Source organism: Spermophilus citellus, assembly GCF_964194105.1.
Source record: "Spermophilus citellus genome assembly, chromosome: 11".
Taxonomy (NCBI): Eukaryota; Metazoa; Chordata; class Mammalia; order Rodentia; family Sciuridae; genus Spermophilus; species Spermophilus citellus.
Genome location: NC_138192.1, coordinates 69,967,397 through 69,988,235, shown reverse-complemented (window position 1 = coordinate 69,988,235; position 20,839 = coordinate 69,967,397). Strand labels below are relative to the sequence as shown.

Genomic DNA, 20,839 nt, shown 5'->3' with positions numbered 1-20,839 from the left:
TGGTGGTACATACTGATAATCCCAGCAATTTGGGAAGCTGAGGAGGAGGTTAGCAAGTTCAAGGACAGCCTCAGAAAATAGAAAGGGAATTTACAATGGATTTTAATGATGATAAACATCATCATTAAACTATAAGGGAAAACTTCCCTTTTACAAAGAATATAAATTTTACCCTACCTCAAAAGAAAAAAATAAAAAGGCTTGGGAATGTAGCTCAGTGGTTTAAAAAAAATTCTACAGCTAGATTTTTTTTATTGTCTGATTCCCTTAAGAATTGAGTCTGTAAAATGTGAGTACTTGTATATATTTTTATTTGGCACTCTTTACCTAATTGACCTAAAATATCTGCAGTGCTCCTTTATTCCCTATATAATTTACACACGTAACCCAAAATCCTTCTCAAAACTACAATTATCTTACCATTATCTTACTTAGAGGACTTTCTTATACTCTTGAACGGCTGTGATAAACATAAATTTAATTCACTTGATAACTACAACATATTATGTTACAAAAACTGTTCTCTTTCTCTTTTAAACTGTTAGATGTGTCTTTACTGTCTTCTTTTCCTTTGTTCCCTTGTTCCTTAGGTCCCTACTCTTATCTTTTCCTTCCTCTCTTCCTCCATTCTTTTACTTTCCTTTTATTTATCTTCTTTTTTTCCAAAAATACTTGCCTTTTAAAAAATCTTCCATGGGGCTTAGACAGATACTCAGAGATATTTGTAGATTTAATTTGGGGTTTTTTTGTGTGTGTGTGTGTAAGTGAAAGCAATATGAGGAAGACCATGGCAAATGAAACTAGGACCTTGCAAATAAAATTTTAGTGAAAAATCACATAAGCCTTTCTAGAAACTCCACAAGAAAACCTGTACATCAACAGATCTAGCATTATTGGAAAAGATCAATAATATCATTCTATATTCTCTTTAAAAGGGAAGTTTTCTCTTTATTATTATTAAAATCCATTGTGAATTTCTTTTCTAGAATGAATTCAGTGGAATTCTGTAGGATAATGAATAGAATAAAGCAAGCTACTTTACACTTATTTGTAATTTACAACTTTTTTTTTTCCTGGACAGTAACACTAGGAGGCAGAAGTAGTATTAGCTAGGGAATCATTCAATGAGCCTGAGTAATTCTCACAACTTCACACGGCTAATGAAGGTGCCCTTACTAATCCAGGCTTAGAGAATTATCACAGCAAGACAGAAATGGCAATAGTGGTGGAAACATGAAACAGGCACAAGTCAAGGGATATTACAAAAGGGCTGTTATTTTACTTCTATTTGAACATTATACTTGCAGGCTGTGTGCAGAGGTTCAAATGTTGTCAAATCAGCGTGGAAGAAGGAAGAGGAAAACAGTGGTGGAACCTAAGAAGAACATGTTTCCGAATAGTAGAACACAACTGGTTTGAGACCTTCATTGTTTTCATGATTCTCCTTAGTAGTGGTGCTCTGGTGAGTCAGTGTCAGGCAAAAGTATTACAGCAATGATTTTTTAGTATCTTTTAACACTGAAACCTTCTATTCCATTGTCTTAGTATCCAATGCATTTTTAGTAACCCTATCTTTTATCTCTTAGACAACAGACTTAACAAAAAACTAAAAGCCATTCCTTTTAATATGTATTAATACATTTATAATAATCTACATATAAGTTTTTTGCTTTGAGTAAGTAGTCCCCCCATTTGTCCCTTCTGCTTATTCACTCTAACTAAAATATACTAAATATTTAATTACCCTTTTTAATAAAATAATAAGAATGGGGCCAATAGTATAGTCCATGGAAGTTTGTGATTGGGGATGTATATCCTCTGAGTTCTAATGAATTTTGTTTCTGAGTATTATTAATACTATTACTGCCTTATAGACAATTGATCAATCTTTAGGGAACACTTCTCTGTTCCTCATTCATGTACTACTAGGAAACAATAAATGTAGGTAACAATGAATATTGGACAGAATACTAAGTGATTCATTTAAGCCTTAATTTCTCTTTAGAAAACTACCACATATCATATTGATAGCATTTTAGAAAAACACTGACATAAAGATGATAGATCCATAGATAGATAGATAGATAAGAAGGATAGGCAAAGAGCTTGGCTGCTTGAAACAAATGCAAGTTTCTTTAACTTAAGTTTATAAATCTAACATAAGGAAGGCTGCAGATTTCTTTCATGACATAAATTTCTTCCACATGCCACTTTAGATATAGTCTTTAGTCATTGAAAGTAATGTCTACTTAGAAGTAAAATGTCAAGAGGGGTCCATATTAGAAGTATACATATTAGCATCCAAAAAAAAAAAAGGAATGTCCTCTTACTATTGTTGTCACATGAGATCTCTTCTGAGAAATATAAACTGTTAACAAAATGAAAAAACAAAACATCAGATGAACTTGGTAAATTTGGTAAAATTGTGCACTCTGATGATCAATCACAATTTCTGGTTTTATAAAAACATATGCCTTAATATTTTATCTCTATAATTTTCCTTTTTATGGCAAAAAAAAAAAGCTAAGAGAAGGAAGCAAAACAATGTAATAACATGAGTATATAACTTCAAGTTGTGGTGGGCCCCTTAGAATATGGCATTAAGAACTATTTATTGAACAAGTCAAATTAACTCATTGAATTACATCTTTACTCCTTTCTCCTTTATTCTGCATATAATAGCAATGCCAAGTATAATTTTCCCCTGAAAAAAATAATTTTCAAAACTTTGTACATTGGGCTGCAGTTGTGGCTCAGTGTCAGAGCACTTGCCTATCATGTGTGAGGCACTGGGTTCAATCCTCAGCACCACATATAAATAAATAAATAAATAAAGGTACATCAACAACTAAAAAATGTTTAATAAAAACTTTGTAACAAAACATCAATAACTACTATTCTTTGTTCTCTTGTTCCAATGAAGTGTCATGATGCACATAAAAGTTTTAAAAGTTTATGGCGTTTAATAGTTTTTAAAAACTAAAACATACAGCATTCTTTTATAGGCATTTGAAGATATATATATCGATCAGCGAAAGACAATTAAGACGATGTTGGAATATGCAGATAAGGTTTTCACTTACATCTTCATTTTGGAAATGCTTCTAAAATGGGTGGCATATGGCTATCAAACGTATTTCACTAATGCCTGGTGTTGGCTGGATTTCTTAATTGTTGATGTAGGTATCCTCCATTCCTTTGTCTTCTTCTCAATATAGTTTGTCATATGTATTCTGTAATTCTATAATAGTGAACCTCTGCCCATGGTATTGTAATAATGTGATATGCTACTAAGCTCATCCACTGGATGATGGTACAGTATTCGGAAGAAATGGGCTAATTTTGTAATCTTAAAATAGTAAAGCCAAGACATTGCCCAGAGTTGCAGAATGACAGCCCTTGGGCAGGGTGGAGGGATGCTAGAGCAAAGATGGGCAGCACAGGTCCTGTCACTGACCTAACTGCATTTTTTTATTCTAATTTTTTATATATGACAGCAGAATGCATTACGTTCATTTATACATGTAGAGCACAATTTTTCATATCTCTGGTTGTATACAAAGTATATTCGCACCATTTGTGTCCTCATACATGTACTTAGGATAAATGATGTCCATCTCATTCCACCATCTTTTCTACCCCCATGCCCCCTCCCTCCCCTCCTACCCCTTTACCCTTTCTAGAGTTTGTCTAATTCTCCCATGCTCTCTCTCCCAACCCCACTATAAATCAGCCTCCTTATATCAGAGAAAATATTTGGCATTTGGTTTTTTGGGATTGGCTAACTTGCTCTTGCATAGGCAGAAGAATTAATATTGTCAAAATGACCATATTACCAAAAGCACTATACAGATTTAATGCAATTTCAACCAAATCCCAATGACATTCCTCATAGAAATAGAAAAAGCAGTCATAAATTCATCTGGAAAAATAAGAGACCCAGAATAGCTAAAGCAATCCTTAGCAAGAAGAGTGAAGCAGGTGGCATCACTATACCAGACCTTAAAGTATACTACAGAGCAATAGTAACAAAAACATGGTATTGGCACCAAAATAGACTGGTAAACCAATGGTACAAAATAGAGGACACAGAGACTAACCCACATAATTATAGTTATCTTATGTTAAACAAAGGCGCCGAAAAACATACATTGGAGAAAATATAGCCTCTTCAACAATGGTGCTGGGAAAACTGGAAATCTATATGCAACAAAAAGAAATTAAACCCCTATATCTCACCATGAAAAAAAAAAAACTCAACTCAAAGTGGATCAAGGACCTAAGAATTAAACCAGAGACCCTGTGCCTAATAGAAGAGACATTAGGCCCAAATCTCCATCATGTTGGATTAGGCCCTGACTTCCTTAATAAGACTATTGTAGTGCAATAAGTGAGATGTATTCAAACTAAAAACTTCTTCTCAGCAAAAGAAACAATCAATGACCTAACTACTTTTTAACTGGCTGACAGGTGCCCAGTATTTCCTTTTTGGAGAGAGATATTTTTCTAAAAGGAGTATAGAACTCTTGGGGAAAAAAAGTGATAGTTTTGTTGTTATGTTTCACTCACCCTTCTGAAGAGGGACCCATGATTGGTGTCAAAGATGAAACCTGAGTTTCTCCTCTTCTGCTGGTGGGTGAAGTTTTTATAAGCTGTAGGTCTCTTCAGCCAAGAAACATTTTGCAGCTCTTAATGGCGGGCTATGCCCTCCAGCGTTCCAGCAGACCCCAACAGCTCACTGCCAATTTCTTCTTTCTGGGTTCTGGTCTCACAAATTTGAAAAATGAAATCCACAGACAAGGATGAGTGAATGTAAGAGTAGGATTTATTCAGGTGTGAATAGAAACAGAACTCCACAAAACAAGACAGGAACCAAGAGGGGTAACTGCCTGAGCGTGCTAATACAGGGTTTTATATAGCACTTGGATCAAAATTATTGGTCCAAATTTTTGCTAATCGAGATTTGGAAAAGCATGGAAAATATTATTAGCTCTGCAATCCCATTCAGGTCTGCCTCACTTTATTTTTTCCCTTGCTCAAGTGGAGGTTGAGGTTATGGGTTCATGAATGCCTGGGGTTCCAGGCTGCAGTCCTGTGTGAAGCCAGCTTCTGCAGAGGATGTCAGCTCTAGGCTCCCGCAGAGCACTGTGGGGTGAAAAGTCAGTGCACCTTGAGTCTCCATAATGATGGTCTGCAGTGCCTTAGGCCAGTACTGGCATGGGGGACTCCATGCAGCCCCAGTCAGTGCTTACTATCTGGCCTCCAACCCACTTAGGCTCTTCCACAGCTCTGGGACAAGTGTTTGACTTCAGTAGCACTTGAGTGGATGAAATGGATAATAAAAAGCATGTTGCATAAATGTTTTATGTTGTAAATCAGAAAAACTCATGTTTTTACCCCTGCCCACTTGTTAGTTTGGAGCCACTAAGTTACTTTGCCCCTAACTTTGTAAAATGGTGGTATTAACTGAACAAAATTAAAGATGCTCAATAAACACTGAGGCAGGTGGGCACTTTTATAATTAACAAAAAGTTCTCTTTGATCTACAAAAGCTTTTAAAGGTAGACATAAATATAGGTTGCATAGATGATAGCTCCATTATAGGAGATAAGCTGTGCAGAGAACTGAGAAAGACATGAGTACTTTATTTATCCATTATGCTAGAATGTAGACTAGACTTGTGGCAAGCCCATTATAGACCACACAACTCTTTGTAGGATTTGTATATCCAATAATTAATGTTTCACTTAGCCTAAATTAAGTGTCTGACTTCAAAATTCATTAAATATCATATTTCATGTTATCAATTTGGCATGATTTCAGCTTTGGAAATCATGTCCAAATTATCATGACTCAATGGGCAACAGTTTTTCACCTAAAGGATAATATTCATCAGGACTATAAATGTTTCTCATGGAAACTGTTTCTAGAACTGAGTCATACATACATTAGGTCTCCTTGATTCTAAACAAAGGTCAGAATAAAGCAATTTGAAATGCTTAATAATGTTCCCATAAAATGAATGAATTGAGAGAAACCTAAATAAAGTAATTGCTTTGTCATATCAAAAAGGGAAGAAGTTTCTCATATTGAGGTTTCAAGCATTAGAAATTAAATCAATTAGTCCTCATAAATTTTTACACTAGATTTTAAATATAAGTTAACCCTTTTGAAATATACTGAATTTAATTTTGTACTATTTTATTTGTTACATTTCTGAGCTTTGGGGGGGGAAGAAATATGATTTTAACATTATTACCAATTGATTTTTTAAATTTTTATTATTGGTTGTTCAAAACATTACATAGTTCTTGACATATCATATTTCATACATTTGATTCAAGTGGGTTATGAACTCCCACTTTTACCCCAAATACAGATTGCAGAATCACATCGGTTACACATCCACTGTTTTACATATTGCCATACTTGTGTCTGATGTGTTCTGCTGCCTTTCCTATCCTCTACTAAAGCATTTCTGAAATACTTTTGAAAAACAATTCTATAAAGAATACTTTTATTTTTAATGTCATTTTTATTATTTCATAAGGATCAGTGTACCACTCTGAAAATGACACAAATAAATATAGCACAACACAAATAATGTAAAAAGTATGTTAAATGTTAATAAATTTGCCTGCAGGTTTCATTGGTCAGTTTAACAGCAAATGCCTTGGGTTATTCAGAACTTGGTGCCATCAAATCCCTCAGGACACTAAGAGCTCTTTACCACACTTTTAAAAAATGAAAATTCTTCAAAAATAGTGTTCAGTGTATAGAATTGGTACTCTTCACATTAAAATCATAACACTGCCCAAATACAGAATTTGGGCAATTTGTGTAGAGAATTAGATTTTTTTCCATTAATGTTGCATATTTTATGCTAATTAAGTAAATCTATTGATTATTCACCAATTATCCATTTAGGGTCAGGTACATAGCAAAAACTGTAAATCAGTTTAGCAAATAAAGAGGATATTTTATGATGGAATTACATTTTAAGTTTAATTATTTACATAGAACTCAATTTTAAAAGTAAAAAAGAAGGTATTAGGCAAACCTCCCCCCCAAAAAAAAATCACCTTTAAAACCAATTTATCACATTAATTTTCTGACAATACAGATTATAAATAATCTAATAATGTAGTATATTAACTCAAGGTAGATATTTCTTTTTTCCTAGTACAATAGCAGTTTTTGTTAGATAACTAGCTATAGGCAAAATGCTAAATTCAGCAGCACCAATAAAATAAAGCATATCTCTGACATTTTTTCCCACCTGGATTTCTTCCTTATAGCAGATTATGGTGAGGATTATTCTGGGGATTAGAGCCAGGTTTTCACATATGCTAAACATGTACTCTACAACTGAACTATTCCCCAAGTCCTTATTTCATTAATGCTTCATTTTGTTTTTCCAACTAATTGGTCAACTCATTTATATTAGTGGAATAGTTAACAAATTACATGGAATTTAGGTTATTTTTGACCAAGCTTTTAAAAATTTAATTATTAGTATATATTGATTATGTAAATTAATGGGTTTCATTGTGATATTTCCATTCACATATACATTATGCTTTGCTTATTACCCTATTGCCCTCTCTTCCTTCCTCCACCCAGCTCCCTGTACCCTAAAAGTTCCCCTTTCTATTTCATGTTGACTTTTTTTAGACTCTACATATAAGCAAAAATGTGATATTTGTCTTTGAGTATTGTTCATTTTGCTTAACCATAATGATCTTCAATCCATCCTGAAAATGGTTTGATTTTGATTGTTAAACTAGTGTTTAATTAATGTCTTTAAAATAACTTGTTTTTAAAATTTAAACTGAAAACACTTGCTTAAATTTTTAAAAGTTTTACTGATATGTCCAACCACTTGTCTTCAAATACATAAATTAAAATGGCATTTTACAATTTTTACATAATAACTATAGATTGAAGGAAAAGGGTTCCATTTATTTATTATTATTATTTGTGTGTGCCTGCAGGTTTCATTGGTCAGTTTAACAGCAAATGCCTTGGGTTACTCAGAACTTGGTGCCATCAAATCCCTCAGGACACTAAGAGCTCTGAGACCTTTACGAGCCTTGTCACGATTTGAAGGGATGAGGGTAAGGAAAATGAAAAACCTGAAAGATCATATATAGCCAAAATTGAGTGCAATTAAATTTAGAATAAGGAAAATATGTGCATGCGAAAGGAATGGCAAATCCTTGCAAACTTGCTACTTAATCCTTTTATCTGTTGCATATTTACTTCTAGGTGATATGCAAGAGAATTTAGGCCTCTCTTAAAATGATATAAAATCATTTATCTGCTGTGCTCATCAAAATGACTTTATTTCCTAATTCATTTTGGGAGTTTCCTTGCAATTTTACATACAAAAAGCAAATGCACTATTAAAGCATCAATATTATAATTATCTGAAGTGAATTCTACATCATGTACTTCTCCTTTGTGAAGAACCAACTGTACTTAATGAGTTTTACTGAAAATGATATAAAACACACATGTATATAAGAATGAATATAAAGGAAAATATGAAGTGTCATATAAATTTTGTCTTTATAATGCCAAAGTTTGCATTATTTGAATATATTCAAGGATAGATATTTAATATTAGCTGAACTTTTAATTTTTAATATAGATACATGTAATATAGCCTCAATTTACAACTGCACTTGTGTTCTTAATATAAATAAATGAAGACATTATATAAATATTATGTACAAATCCACATTTTATGACAATAAATAAAACACTTATAACAAAATAAACTGAATGTATAATTTTGACTCATTATCATAGGTGATTCATAAACTAATGTTAAAACACACTTGTCAAAATTACACAAAATTTTATGTTGTCCCTGTTAAGAAAACATTAAGCCATTCATCGTGATACATAACAGATTAGAAATGTAGCTATTATTGACTTGATATTTTCCATGACTTTTTAAAAAGCATGAAATATTAATTTATATGAGGTATATCTATAAAAAATTAATTCTTTTTTAAAGGACCAAAATTTCTTTTATCTAAACAAAGTTGCTGAAATGTCTGAGTCCAACAGAAAACATTGCTCTTTTGGTACCTGAAGTTTGGTTCTGTTTGTAGAAACTAAGCTGTATTGTCGACTTATATTTGCATTTTCTAGGTCACATATAGCCTATGTTCTCTTCTAAATTAAAATTTATTATAAATGTCACTTTTTAAAAATGTAAGACTTTTCTTTAATTTCCCTAAATATATGAAAACTTTTTCCTCATTAGAAACAATTCAACAAATTATCATGCAAATAGTGCTGCTTTATTTCTCATACAGACCAATTTTTCATTAAAATGTGATCAGATGTTCTCTCTAGGATATGTAAAAATTAAGTTTGCTTTCCAGTTAAAACGTCACTTTCTTTGTTCCAGAGTAGCAGTTTCAGTTCTCAAGAAAAATATACTTTTCATACATTCTACTTGAAAACATATTGTCTGAATTAAAATAATACATTATAAAAGGTTTCTGAAATCTGAATGATGCCTAACACATAAACTGCTATCAACATTTCAAATTTGACCTTTTAAAAACTTAATAAATTCATGAGTTGGATGGCCATTTATTTCAATATATAGCTCCTTATTTCCATAACAATGGAGCTATATATACTTTCTACAGAACTATCCTGATCTATAATTATTAATTTATTAATATTATATATTGATATATTTTTGGAGGCTAGTTGTTAAAGCTTGAAGTTTGGAAACATAAACTCCTTTTAGATGCTGATAGATTATAAAACCAAATCACTTAAGATTTCATATTTATAAATATGGCTTCTTGCGTCACAATGACATCAAGTACACCACACTAAAATGACAGAGCTCTTCAACACCTACTTGGCATTGTAGAGTCAAATTATTGATTCTATTTTTTATATTTCGAGTATTTGGATATTTTTTTACTTTGTAAAAATAGAATCATGAATAATGGTGAAGTTGAAGGTAACACGATTCTAGTTGGGAAGTGAATTTTGAATATATTCAGAAACTCTCATTTAGTTCTTTTTCATAGCAACATAATATTGCAATAGATGTGTCAAAGTGTAAATCAGGCACTCATTTTATTTTGTTTTTCTGTCACTTTTCCAAAGCATGTGCTTTTATGCAACACTATTGAATAAAGCATGTTAATAGTGCTTGATAAGAACTTAAAAAGTAATTTAAAAAGTTATCATCACTTTGCACTTTGTGTTTTGCATGTTTTATGCACATTTCTGGCTGACAGCTTTTGAACATTTATTGTATTTCAAATTTCCAGTCCAAATTTTCCAACTTGTAAAACTGAACTGAGTGAATTGATGTTGTGAATACCTAGGGTAAAATAAAATTTGTATTTCAATTTGTATTTTTCAATTTCCTAATCTAGGTAATCTTAAATACCTTTTCAAAAGAACTCAAGTATTAATTGATAGGGAAACAGACAGAGAGCATCATATACAAAAAGTAACACCATATGTTCTGTCATATCAGATTTCTAACTAATAACAAACTATATATTTCTATTTTATATAGGATAATCTTGCTCCAACTTGGATGGGGTGGAGCGCTGGTTCCTCCCCTCAGCCCCTTATTATGGGTACTGTATTACCCCTTTTGTACCTTTACTCCTTGCACTGTGACTTATGTGTAGTGGGGTGAGGGAGGGAATGGGAAGGGTGCAACTGCACCACAGTAGGAACAATGGAATATTTACTACCTAATTCACAATTTTCAATTGTCTTAAATTTATTTGGGGAAAAATACCTTTCTGCATTTACCTTTTGTGGATTTTAACCACAATGATTGATATCTTCATTAAGTATCACTAAATATGACTTTTTATGTGTATATTGAATTATCCATTTATGGGGACATTATTTGGTGAGGGTGGGGAACCCTGGTGTAGGACAATTGTGTGGAAATAATTTAACTTATTGAGCTGAAGATATGGTTTCAGTTTACATGCCTTGGCATTTAGCACCTTGGTCTGGGTTCTGAAAATGGCCAGCTACATGCTATCAGTCTATTGTTATGTGTGAGCATATGCTAAGGTGTAACATTCCAGGTTTCATAAGACTGTTATTGATTGTATGACATTTTCACTTTTTATTGTGTGAGTTCATAGAGTTTATTCTCAAATGTAAACAAGGCAAAAATATATTAAGGAAGAGTTGAATAAGCACTCATTTGTGTCTTAAATGGGAAAAAAACCTTAATATAAAAGAATCAAATTATTTGAATTATGCAGAATAGAACACTCACCCAAAACTAAAACAGAAGCATCATAAGTACTAAGATTGATTTACATGAGGCCATGGGTTTGATCCCCTGGACCACAAAAAGAAGAGTAAAGAAGAGAGAAGAGTATAAAAATATATAAACTCACTTCTTTTAGAATAAGTCGCTCCCAACTAATTTTCTAGGATCTCAGAAGATATCACAGTAAAAATAAAAACAAATCTACTTTTTGTTTACTCTTGAAGTTTAGGAATATTGTACAAGAAGAAGAGTTTTTATTTCTGAGGTAGAAAACCATTGTAATTTTTGTTTGAGTAATTGGTGTATCTTTCAGAAATAATTGCCTTAATTAAACCCACAACACAAATTTTATTGTTAGATCAAAACACAAAGATTCTATTGTTCTTTTCCAGACTCAGAAATGTATGACTTTTCCTTTACCTACTTTTGATTTTTATTCATATAGTCTTCCTGTATTTCAAGTAGAGTAGCATTAGAATCCAACCACTAATATTTATTCATCAGGACATTTCCTTTATTAGACATCTCTTTTTATGCATTTATATAGGATATTTCCCATTACTATGTCAAACCTTTTTTCAAGATAAAATTCTTTATCTTAGTAAAATAAAACTTTTTAATGCTTCAGATGTATAACAATTTTGCAAATCATATCTTGAATTGCACTGCTACAGAGCACATACTTACATCTAATTCCATAATTAGAATTAGTTTTAACTTAAAACTGGTCACTATTCCAAAGTAAATCTCTCAAATTCATTACTTTTCCCCCATTTATCTGTCCTTACTTCTTTAATTATTCTTCTCCCATATCTGCTATTTCCAGATATCTGCTATTATGCTTTAATCAATAAATACTAAGTTAATCTTTGCTTCATTCTTTCATCCATTCAATCATTTTTATATTGCCCATATTGAAACCTCTTTGTAGTAATCATATTTTCCAGACACTCAAAGTCTTGGAGGAGTCACAAATATATTTCGCATCTTATATTTTTTAAGGTTTATTTTCTGTAAGGATTACATGAATACAATGAATCTAGTATAGAGCAATGTGGGTAACAGAAAAATGAGAGCAAAACTTAGGACAAGTGACAGGATAGACTGGAAAGAGCATGAGATGCTACTTTCTGAATTTAACCTGTTTTAACTTCATCTGCCTTATTTACCAAGTAAGGACACAATCCTAAGTTATCACATTATCTCTACATTCCAGTATAGTAGAATTCTGATTCTTGAATTCAAAGGAGAAAACTCTCATGTCTATTTAGGTGGCTAAGTGAGGATGAAGGTTAGGCTCCATAAAAGAAGTGCTATTTGAATTAAAGCCTCTGAGAAAGGAGACTATTTCAGAAAGGGAGATATTGGACAAGGAATTAAAAAGAAATGGCATCTCAATTTTCTGGCAATTACATTAGCACATGGTAACTCTATTAGTTGGGGCAGCATCAAGGGTAGGTGGCCAGAGAAGTTAAACTTGAGGTGTAGATTGTGGAGTGATATGCGTATCGTGACAAGGAAAACATTTTTTTGTAATTACTGGGGAGCCATTAAATAATTTTAATATAGGACTTGGGGAAGATTAATTAATCTTACGTATATTGAAGGCAAGAGAAAGGAGCATTTGACAATAATACAAAAAGGAAGGTTATCACCAGGATAAGGATGGTGACCATGAGGATGGAAAAGTGACAAATGAGAAAAGTTTTGAAGAAAGAAATATGAGACTTACAGACTGATATGAAAAGAATGTAAGAAGTAGCTATAAAGAAATGCAAGAAAGTGTCTGCTAACACTCTATACTGAGTGTTGAAGGTAAAATTATGTATTTTAATATGCAATTTTTGTATAACAGTAGAAAGAGCATTTTAGTGTGGATGACAAACAAAATATTCAGACAAGGATGGAAAGAAATAACTTGATTTCAACTTTCAAATCTCAAGTCTAAAAGAAATCTGATTGTGTCCTTGCATTTAAAAATGGAATACAAAATAGAGTTTTATTCAGTTAATTTTAAGATAGACAATAAAATAGCATAAGGTGTTTCGGTTTGGTCAACTGTGTAGATCACATTATCTGGTTCTCCCTGGCTAACTCAAGCTGAGTTAACTTTTTCATATTCATTTCCCATGTTTATCATTACTAGTTTCATTATTTCCTTTGGCCCATTTATTACAGTGTTTTATATCCTCAGAAGGCCTCGAGTTCTGTATAGACTTTTTACAGAGTTTGAAAGTATAAAGAATTGCTTCTTGTTCTTTTTTCCCCCCAGATAGATACAGAATTTTGTTCTAAAAGCACACTGGAATCAAAAGACAAATAGAAGATATTTTTGGTGCCTGTTTACTTTGAATTAGATTTACAGCAATAATAGAGGTGCATAGGTGGAATTAATCTCAGCTATTAATGTTCAAGTCTGAGACACCAGCCACTTGCAAGCATTTTAGAGTTTGTCTTTATCTTCCTTCTTAGATATTCATGTGCAGCTCCAGTGGGAACTGTGGAGGAGGAAGCAAGGACTACAGTGTTGTCAAATATAAAAACTCACATTTTTAATTTGTGGTCCAGAGAAATAAAGAGGGGGTAAAAACCTTTTTCCATAGGAGAAGAGTAGATAATAACTTAGCACAGAACTTAATGTAATCACATCAGATTTGGGAACTATGTATTGTATCCCTCCTTTTCTTAAGAAACCAATTTGTTTCATTTAAAATAAGTTTATTGGATTAAACTCAGTAAATGAAACAATTTATATGACTGGAGCTTGAAATAAACGATGTGATGATCTAATGAAATACATAACGCTAAATTGTCTTGCTTCTTATGCAAAAATTATTAGTCATAGCAATGCATGAATAATTAAGGCCAAAATTACATTAGGTATTATATGATATTCTTATTTTTAGACATATGAATATTTTTTATTTATTTTAAAAGTATAATAGTCAAATCAACTCATGCCCAAATGTTTTAGTTTTGTTCTTTAATATATTGCCTTCTTTAAATGAGTTAATCTTCTGTGTAAGATTCCTACTTCTCTTTTTTCTAGTAAGCAGCACATATTCTGTCTTCATCTGGCAGCAAGTTCCTCTGATTTCGCTTTTCCTTTAATCTGTTAGAACTTCTCCCTTTTTTAAGCTTTAATTTTTTGTTATATTGCCTGTATTTGTTTTCCTAAGCATATTGCTTAAGAAATAGTGGATTTCATTTCAATATTTTTTACTTTGATTTTAAAAGCATATTCTAGGATAAGTGGTTCTTGATATAAAAAATATGAAAGATTAAAGGTTACTAGGGGAATGTCTTTTCTTTTTTAACCAATAAGAATTCTGACTTTTCTTTTTTTCCATTTGTGTATTAGGTGGTTGTGAATGCCCTTTTAGGAGCAATTCCATCCATCATGAATGTGCTTCTGGTTTGTCTTATATTCTGGCTAATTTTCAGCATCATGGGCGTAAATTTGTTTGCTGGCAAATTCTACCACTGTGTTAACACCACAACTGGTGACATGTTTGAGATCAGCGAAGTGAATAATCATTCTGATTGCCTAAAACTAATAGAAAGAAATGAGACTGCCCGGTGGAAAAATGTGAAAGTAAACTTTGATAATGTAGGATTTGGGTATCTCTCTTTGCTCCAAGTTGTAAGTGAACACTATTTTCTCTGAAATATTTTTATTGTTCAGAATAATAACAACGTAATGACTACAACTGTTATTGAGTTACTAAGAAGAAAGTTTATACCATTTTTTTCTAATTTTGATTTATTAGTACAAGTTTGTGAGCCCAGGTGGATGGCAACTTCATTACATGTGCAAACATGGTCAATGTGGTCAATAGTGACCAGATATTGTAGGTCTTTCCATAGATCTTTTTCTCCTTTTTCCTTTATGTTTTTCCTTTTTTTTCTAAATTTCCTTCACTTCGTATATGAACAAGTTGATTATTAAATCAATAACTTTGTTATTAATTTTTTTTCTATTTCAATTGAAAACGTTTTTCACTGATGGATTACTCCTCTCCCCAACACATAAATACTTAACACCTGATGAGATTGTAACTGATTTGGAGGAATCAACTGCTGTTTAGTTATATTATTTTGGATTGGAGATTCTGGAATGATATTTAAGTTTTATGATTAGATTCTTGCAATAAGATGAAATTAACCATTATTTAATTATATTTTATCCTAAATATCCTACTATGTATCTAAGACTAGTTCTCTAAAAAAATGCAGTTCATAATTAATAAAAAAGCAAAAATTGACAAAACTAGAAATAATATTACGACACTTAGCTGCAACCTCATTATAATAAAGCAGTGAATAAAAATGGCCCAGAGTTTTTGAAAAATACAGTAAAGATGCTACTCTGATTTTGCTGCTAAAAACTCAGCTTTAATACAAAAACAGAGCTTCTGTCAAATTTCTTCTGTTGTGCTTCTATAGGGTCTTTAGGGTAGAAATATGGTTATGTTACTGGGATAACATTTTTAGTTGTTCAACCAGGACAATCACTAAGCAAACAAACCTATCCTCCTCAAAATCCTCTTACAGTTTTCTCTGGTGTCTTTACTATGATTTCAATTCCTCCCACCTTTTTGTTGAAAATTTTTGTTTTTCTTCTGGACATTTTAAATCTCTTAATGTTCATGCAATTAAAATATGGATTTAAAATCTAGCAAAATGATTTATTTAATACTATACTAAGTAAGAATGACATTTCTTTGGGCATTTATCCTATTTACTAGTACTCACACTTGTAAATGTTACTGAAGCATATCATTTCATCCATAAAATTGAGGAAAGAAAATTTGAAAAATTTAAGCAATCCTTCAAAATGCTAACATTTTGAAAATATGAAGTTCTGTACAAATTTATTAAATATATTCTGCTACTGAAAAAAAAAAACAACTAAAATACAGCTTCATAATCGGCTATATACAGAATCACGTCTGTTGATTAGTAATTCCTTGAAATTGTTCCACGAGTCTGCTTTTCTATTCCTGTGCCAAGTATGTAATGGACTTGTTCCATCACTGACTGAAGCCATTGACACATTCAACATTTCTCTCTTTGTGGTACAATATATTTCTATTGCCAAGAATCATATCTTTCTCTTTCCATTACAACATACTCACTTGTCTATCTTCTCATGATGCCACCACTCCACAGTGTTAGAGTTACAAAGCATGTATGATACAGATGCTGAAAATTATTAGGCTCCTTCATTAGCTAAAGACCCACAGAGCTCAAAAATTCATGTACAGGATAAGTAAAAAATTACAGTAAATTATTAAACTTGGAATCCTTTAAACTGAATACCAAGTGTCTACTGTACTGTTTTCTACTTCTCTTGCCCATATTAATGCCTTCTGTGCAAAAAATACAGATAAAAAGTGGAATGTAAGATTATTTCTGAATGCTTAACTTCTACAGTCCTAACAGAATAGCTTCAATACTATTTTCAATTTATATAATGTTATAAAAAACAGAAATCTCATTTCAGTCACTTTAGATTTCAGCAGATTATAATCAGATCTGATTTTTAAGTTTTTGGCTGCTATAGATATGATCAAATGTGTTTACATTTGTAAGGCTTTCTAAAAGTGTTCTACCAAGTTGTAATAGCACTTTAAATTTCATGAGTTCATTAATTATAAAGAATAGAGAATTACTTATAATTCGATTATCAAGCAGGATTATCTATAAAATGATCATTATGTTTATTTAGTATTTTGGGTCCAAAATCCCTATAAATTTGTTTTGAAATGTTTTCCAAAAATACTCCTTTAAAGTGTATCTTTAAGAATATTTATAAACATCAGTTCTGAAGTATTTTGGCTCCAAATAAAATGTGTGTCCTTTTCAATAGGCAACATTTAAGGGATGGATGGATATCATGTATGCAGCGGTTGATTCCAGAAATGTAAGTATTCTTTATATTATAAGTCTTTTTACTATTTTGATGAGGTGCTTAAATAAAATCAACAAAACAAGTGAAATGAGTCTATGTTGGTTAAATATATTCAAGAAAAAAATATGACTCAGGTTAATACTTGAGTATAGCAATGTTTATCAGTAAGATCTCATTAAGATAAATTTAAAAAGCATGAATTATTTTTAAAGTCAAAGGTAACATAAGCGCATCTATTTAATAAGTAACAGATGTTCTTCTTGTTAATATTTTTCTATTTCATTTCCTTTTTATCCACAAATTTTATAATCACTAGTAATTTTGGTTTGCAAAAGCAGGTATGAATAAATATATGATTTCCATCAGTTGCTGAAAGGTATAGTTACCCTCCATGTAAAACAACATGAAAAACTACAGAAACTGTCCTAGGGCCACAGATTTACTTAACAGTCTCTTTCAAATCCATTCTGTTATATGATGTCAATATCCATAAATTTATTAGATCCTTTGAAAATGTTGTCATCACATCTTTGCTAGTAGATTCCTCCAAGTATGTATCAGCTAAGATCTACTTTATCTGACCCCAATGTCTTCCATGTTTCAGTAATATAAATTGATATTCATGTTTATTCTAATTTTAGTCTTCAAAACATTGTGAAATTGAATATTTTCTATAGGCCTTCCTCTTTCCATTCTGAGTTGTCATCTGTTTTAATTCATGATCCACAGACATGACTTTAACATCTTCTGTCCCTGTAGTTTTTAGACTGAACTGATAGTTTGGTTTTTACCTTTATTGAAGCCACAATACCTTTCCTTTTTTGCTAAGTACCTTCCCAATAGCCTTCAGAATTGTGTTATTTGACCATTAAATATATTTTGCTTTATGTTTTTGGTCAGTTTTAATTCTACCATCTCTGATAAGAGTTGAATTGATCTGGGAACTAGGTGTAGCAACTCCTTACCTCTTTACTAGCTTAAAAGTGATAGCTCTATGCCTATTTGTTATACATACAATTTAGAGATTAAATTATGAATTGAGAATTTAAAATGAACTTTCCATTTATGTCTACTTGATCTGAAAAATCCAATGAATGAATATCATGTTGGGGTAGGATGTCAAACATACAAATGAATAATTCAGTTATTATTTGCTAAATACATTCTTGCATATGTAAATGATTTTTTCTACATGTATTTCATATGTATTTGTAGAAGTAATTTTTCACTAATTTTTAAAATGCTAAATTTTATGTACCTTAAAAACCTTCCAAATTCATCACATTACTGTCCAAATAACAAAACATTAATTGTGGTTACAAAAATTAGATTCTACAGTATCATAATAACAATATTTTTCACATGAAAATATCACTAAAGGACTGGAGTTGTAGCTCAGTGGTAGAGCGCTTGCCTAGCATGTGTGGGTCACTGGGTTCGATCCTCAGCACCACAAAAAAATTAATTAAGTAAAGGTATAAAAATAAGATTATTAAAAATATATATCACTAAAGGATATATATATATATATTTCAGAGATTTTTAGAGGTAGTTAATACAGGAAAAAATCCTGAAATATTGCTAAGTACAGTATTTTCTATACTCATGAAAAAGGACCAGTGATATTTCCCACATTAAAATATATTGTAATATTTTGCAAAATATTCTCCTTTGGTAGGTGGAACTGCAGCCCAAGTATGAGGAAAGTCTGTACATGTATCTTTACTTTGTTATTTTCATCATCTTTGGGTCCTTCTTCACCTTGAACCTATTCATTGGTGTCATCATAGATAATTTCAACCAGCAAAAAAAGAAGATAAGTATTTCTAATATTTTCTCTCCTACTGAATTAGAAAAATTAATATTTAGGATACTTTATTCATCAAATGAGTACTCAAATTCACAGAACAAAGGGTTCTATATATGAACTATTTTTTCCTTTCTCCTCCTCTGCTATCAACTACCACTCTCTTTCAGGCTATAGAAAGCTGAGAATGAATGACTGTTCACACACCTGTATGCAGGCTCACCAAATATCTCTGCTTTTTATCCCTATTTTAATTAAGAAATAACATTGGCTCTCTTTTGAAAGAAAATAATTTATAAAAATCTACAAAAAAATCTGAGGAATGTTCTACTTTGCCATGTTTTGTCCTTATAAATCCCCAGGCCCCTTTATCCATATCATCAGTTAAAAAATTACTAGAGGTTGGGAAGTAGAATAAAAGGGTGGATAAAGGCAGGCTATATTTGATCAGTGTATGTTGTATCTATCCATCTATTGAAGTATAACACAAAGCCCCACTGATATGTACAATTAATACATGTTGATCAAAAAGAAAAAACAGACTCAATCTTTGCAAGAAATTAGGCACCAGATATAAATTTTCTCTAGTGTTTCTTTTCATACTTTTTTTCCTTCTTGTTTCCTTTTATAATGTCCATTTCTTTCTCCCAGATATTTAAGTATAAGCTATCACTTCAAGTCCTAAATTGTACAGATCTCTATTTGTAATTATCATTTATGAAGCTCATTTTATTGTTTATATATGTTCATTATAGAAAGCATGAAAAGTAAATAAATATTGTCACTGGGATAACCACTATTCATATTTCATGTTCTTCTATTCACAGTGTTTCTATGTATATTCTTATTGTTGAAATTCTTTTTTTCCATCTACAACTTAAAATTTTCTTTGACATAAGTATTTTCCATTTTTAAGTCTTTATGTATACATTAACAGAAATTATTTAACCATTCCCTAACAAGTTGATAATTTAAATTCCTCCTAATCTTAAATGATTTAAATGCTACCTTTCAAATTTTTGTATCCCATAAAGGAAAAAAAAAAGAAACTGAGTTTTTAGCTATTCCTTAGGATAAATTCCCATAATTGTTTTCCTTCCCCAAAATAATGTAGGCATTCGAACTACTAGTAAATATATATAAATGTGCAAGTGGTACTTGCTGTTCTCTTGCTGGTATCAAAACTTCTTTGATTTTGAATATTTAGTATTTGACAAGATGAAAGCTACAATTTTTAAATTTTTCTTACGAATTAATTTGAATGGGATTTCAAGTGTCTCTCAGCCATTTGCTTTTTTTTATGTACTGTTACGTCTCATTTGCTTAGTTGCTTTTTTATTATGTAATGATTGCTTTTTTTCCCAATACAAAATATTTCTACTCCTAAGACTACATTATTCTCTTTACTAATAGCATAATCTTGTCAGTATCAAGCTTTTCCATTTACTCATCAGCTTGTGTCCAGTCCTCTGTCCCTACTCTCCTGTCCCACACCTGCTATACTTAGGATTTCTGATTCATCCCTCAACTCGTCCAGTTCTCTTTCCGTTTCTTTGGTTCAGTACTTGACAGAGTCGAGTGACTTTCATGGCTAACTGCAAATCATCTTGCAATATAAATATCTTTAACTCTTTGCTAAATTTGAATAAGAACATCATTGTATTTAACTCAGAAAAGTAATATGTTGCCAGGCACAGTGGCACAGTGCTTGATTCCAGTGATTGGGAAGATTGAGAAAGAGGATCTTAAGTTTGAGTCCAACCTGGGCACCTAATGAGATACAATCTCAAAATGAAAACTGGGGATGAAGCTCAGTAGTTGAGTT

General features: G+C 31.6%; 1 protein-coding gene across 1 annotated transcript in view; it reads left to right on the top strand.

The window, feature by feature from the left end:
- Window positions 1–20,839, top strand: part of SCN1A (sodium voltage-gated channel alpha subunit 1) — a gene marked incomplete at both ends in the record, with an annotated part of 87,543 nt that overhangs the window by 61,493 nt on the left and 5,211 nt on the right. Inside the window, 6 exon segments of the mRNA XM_081260628.1 lie at window positions 1,308–1,462; window positions 3,006–3,179; window positions 7,995–8,117; window positions 14,655–14,936; window positions 17,166–17,219; window positions 18,886–19,027. Coding sequence (XP_081116754.1) covers window positions 1,308–1,462; window positions 3,006–3,179; window positions 7,995–8,117; window positions 14,655–14,936; window positions 17,166–17,219; window positions 18,886–19,027 — 930 coding nt within the window.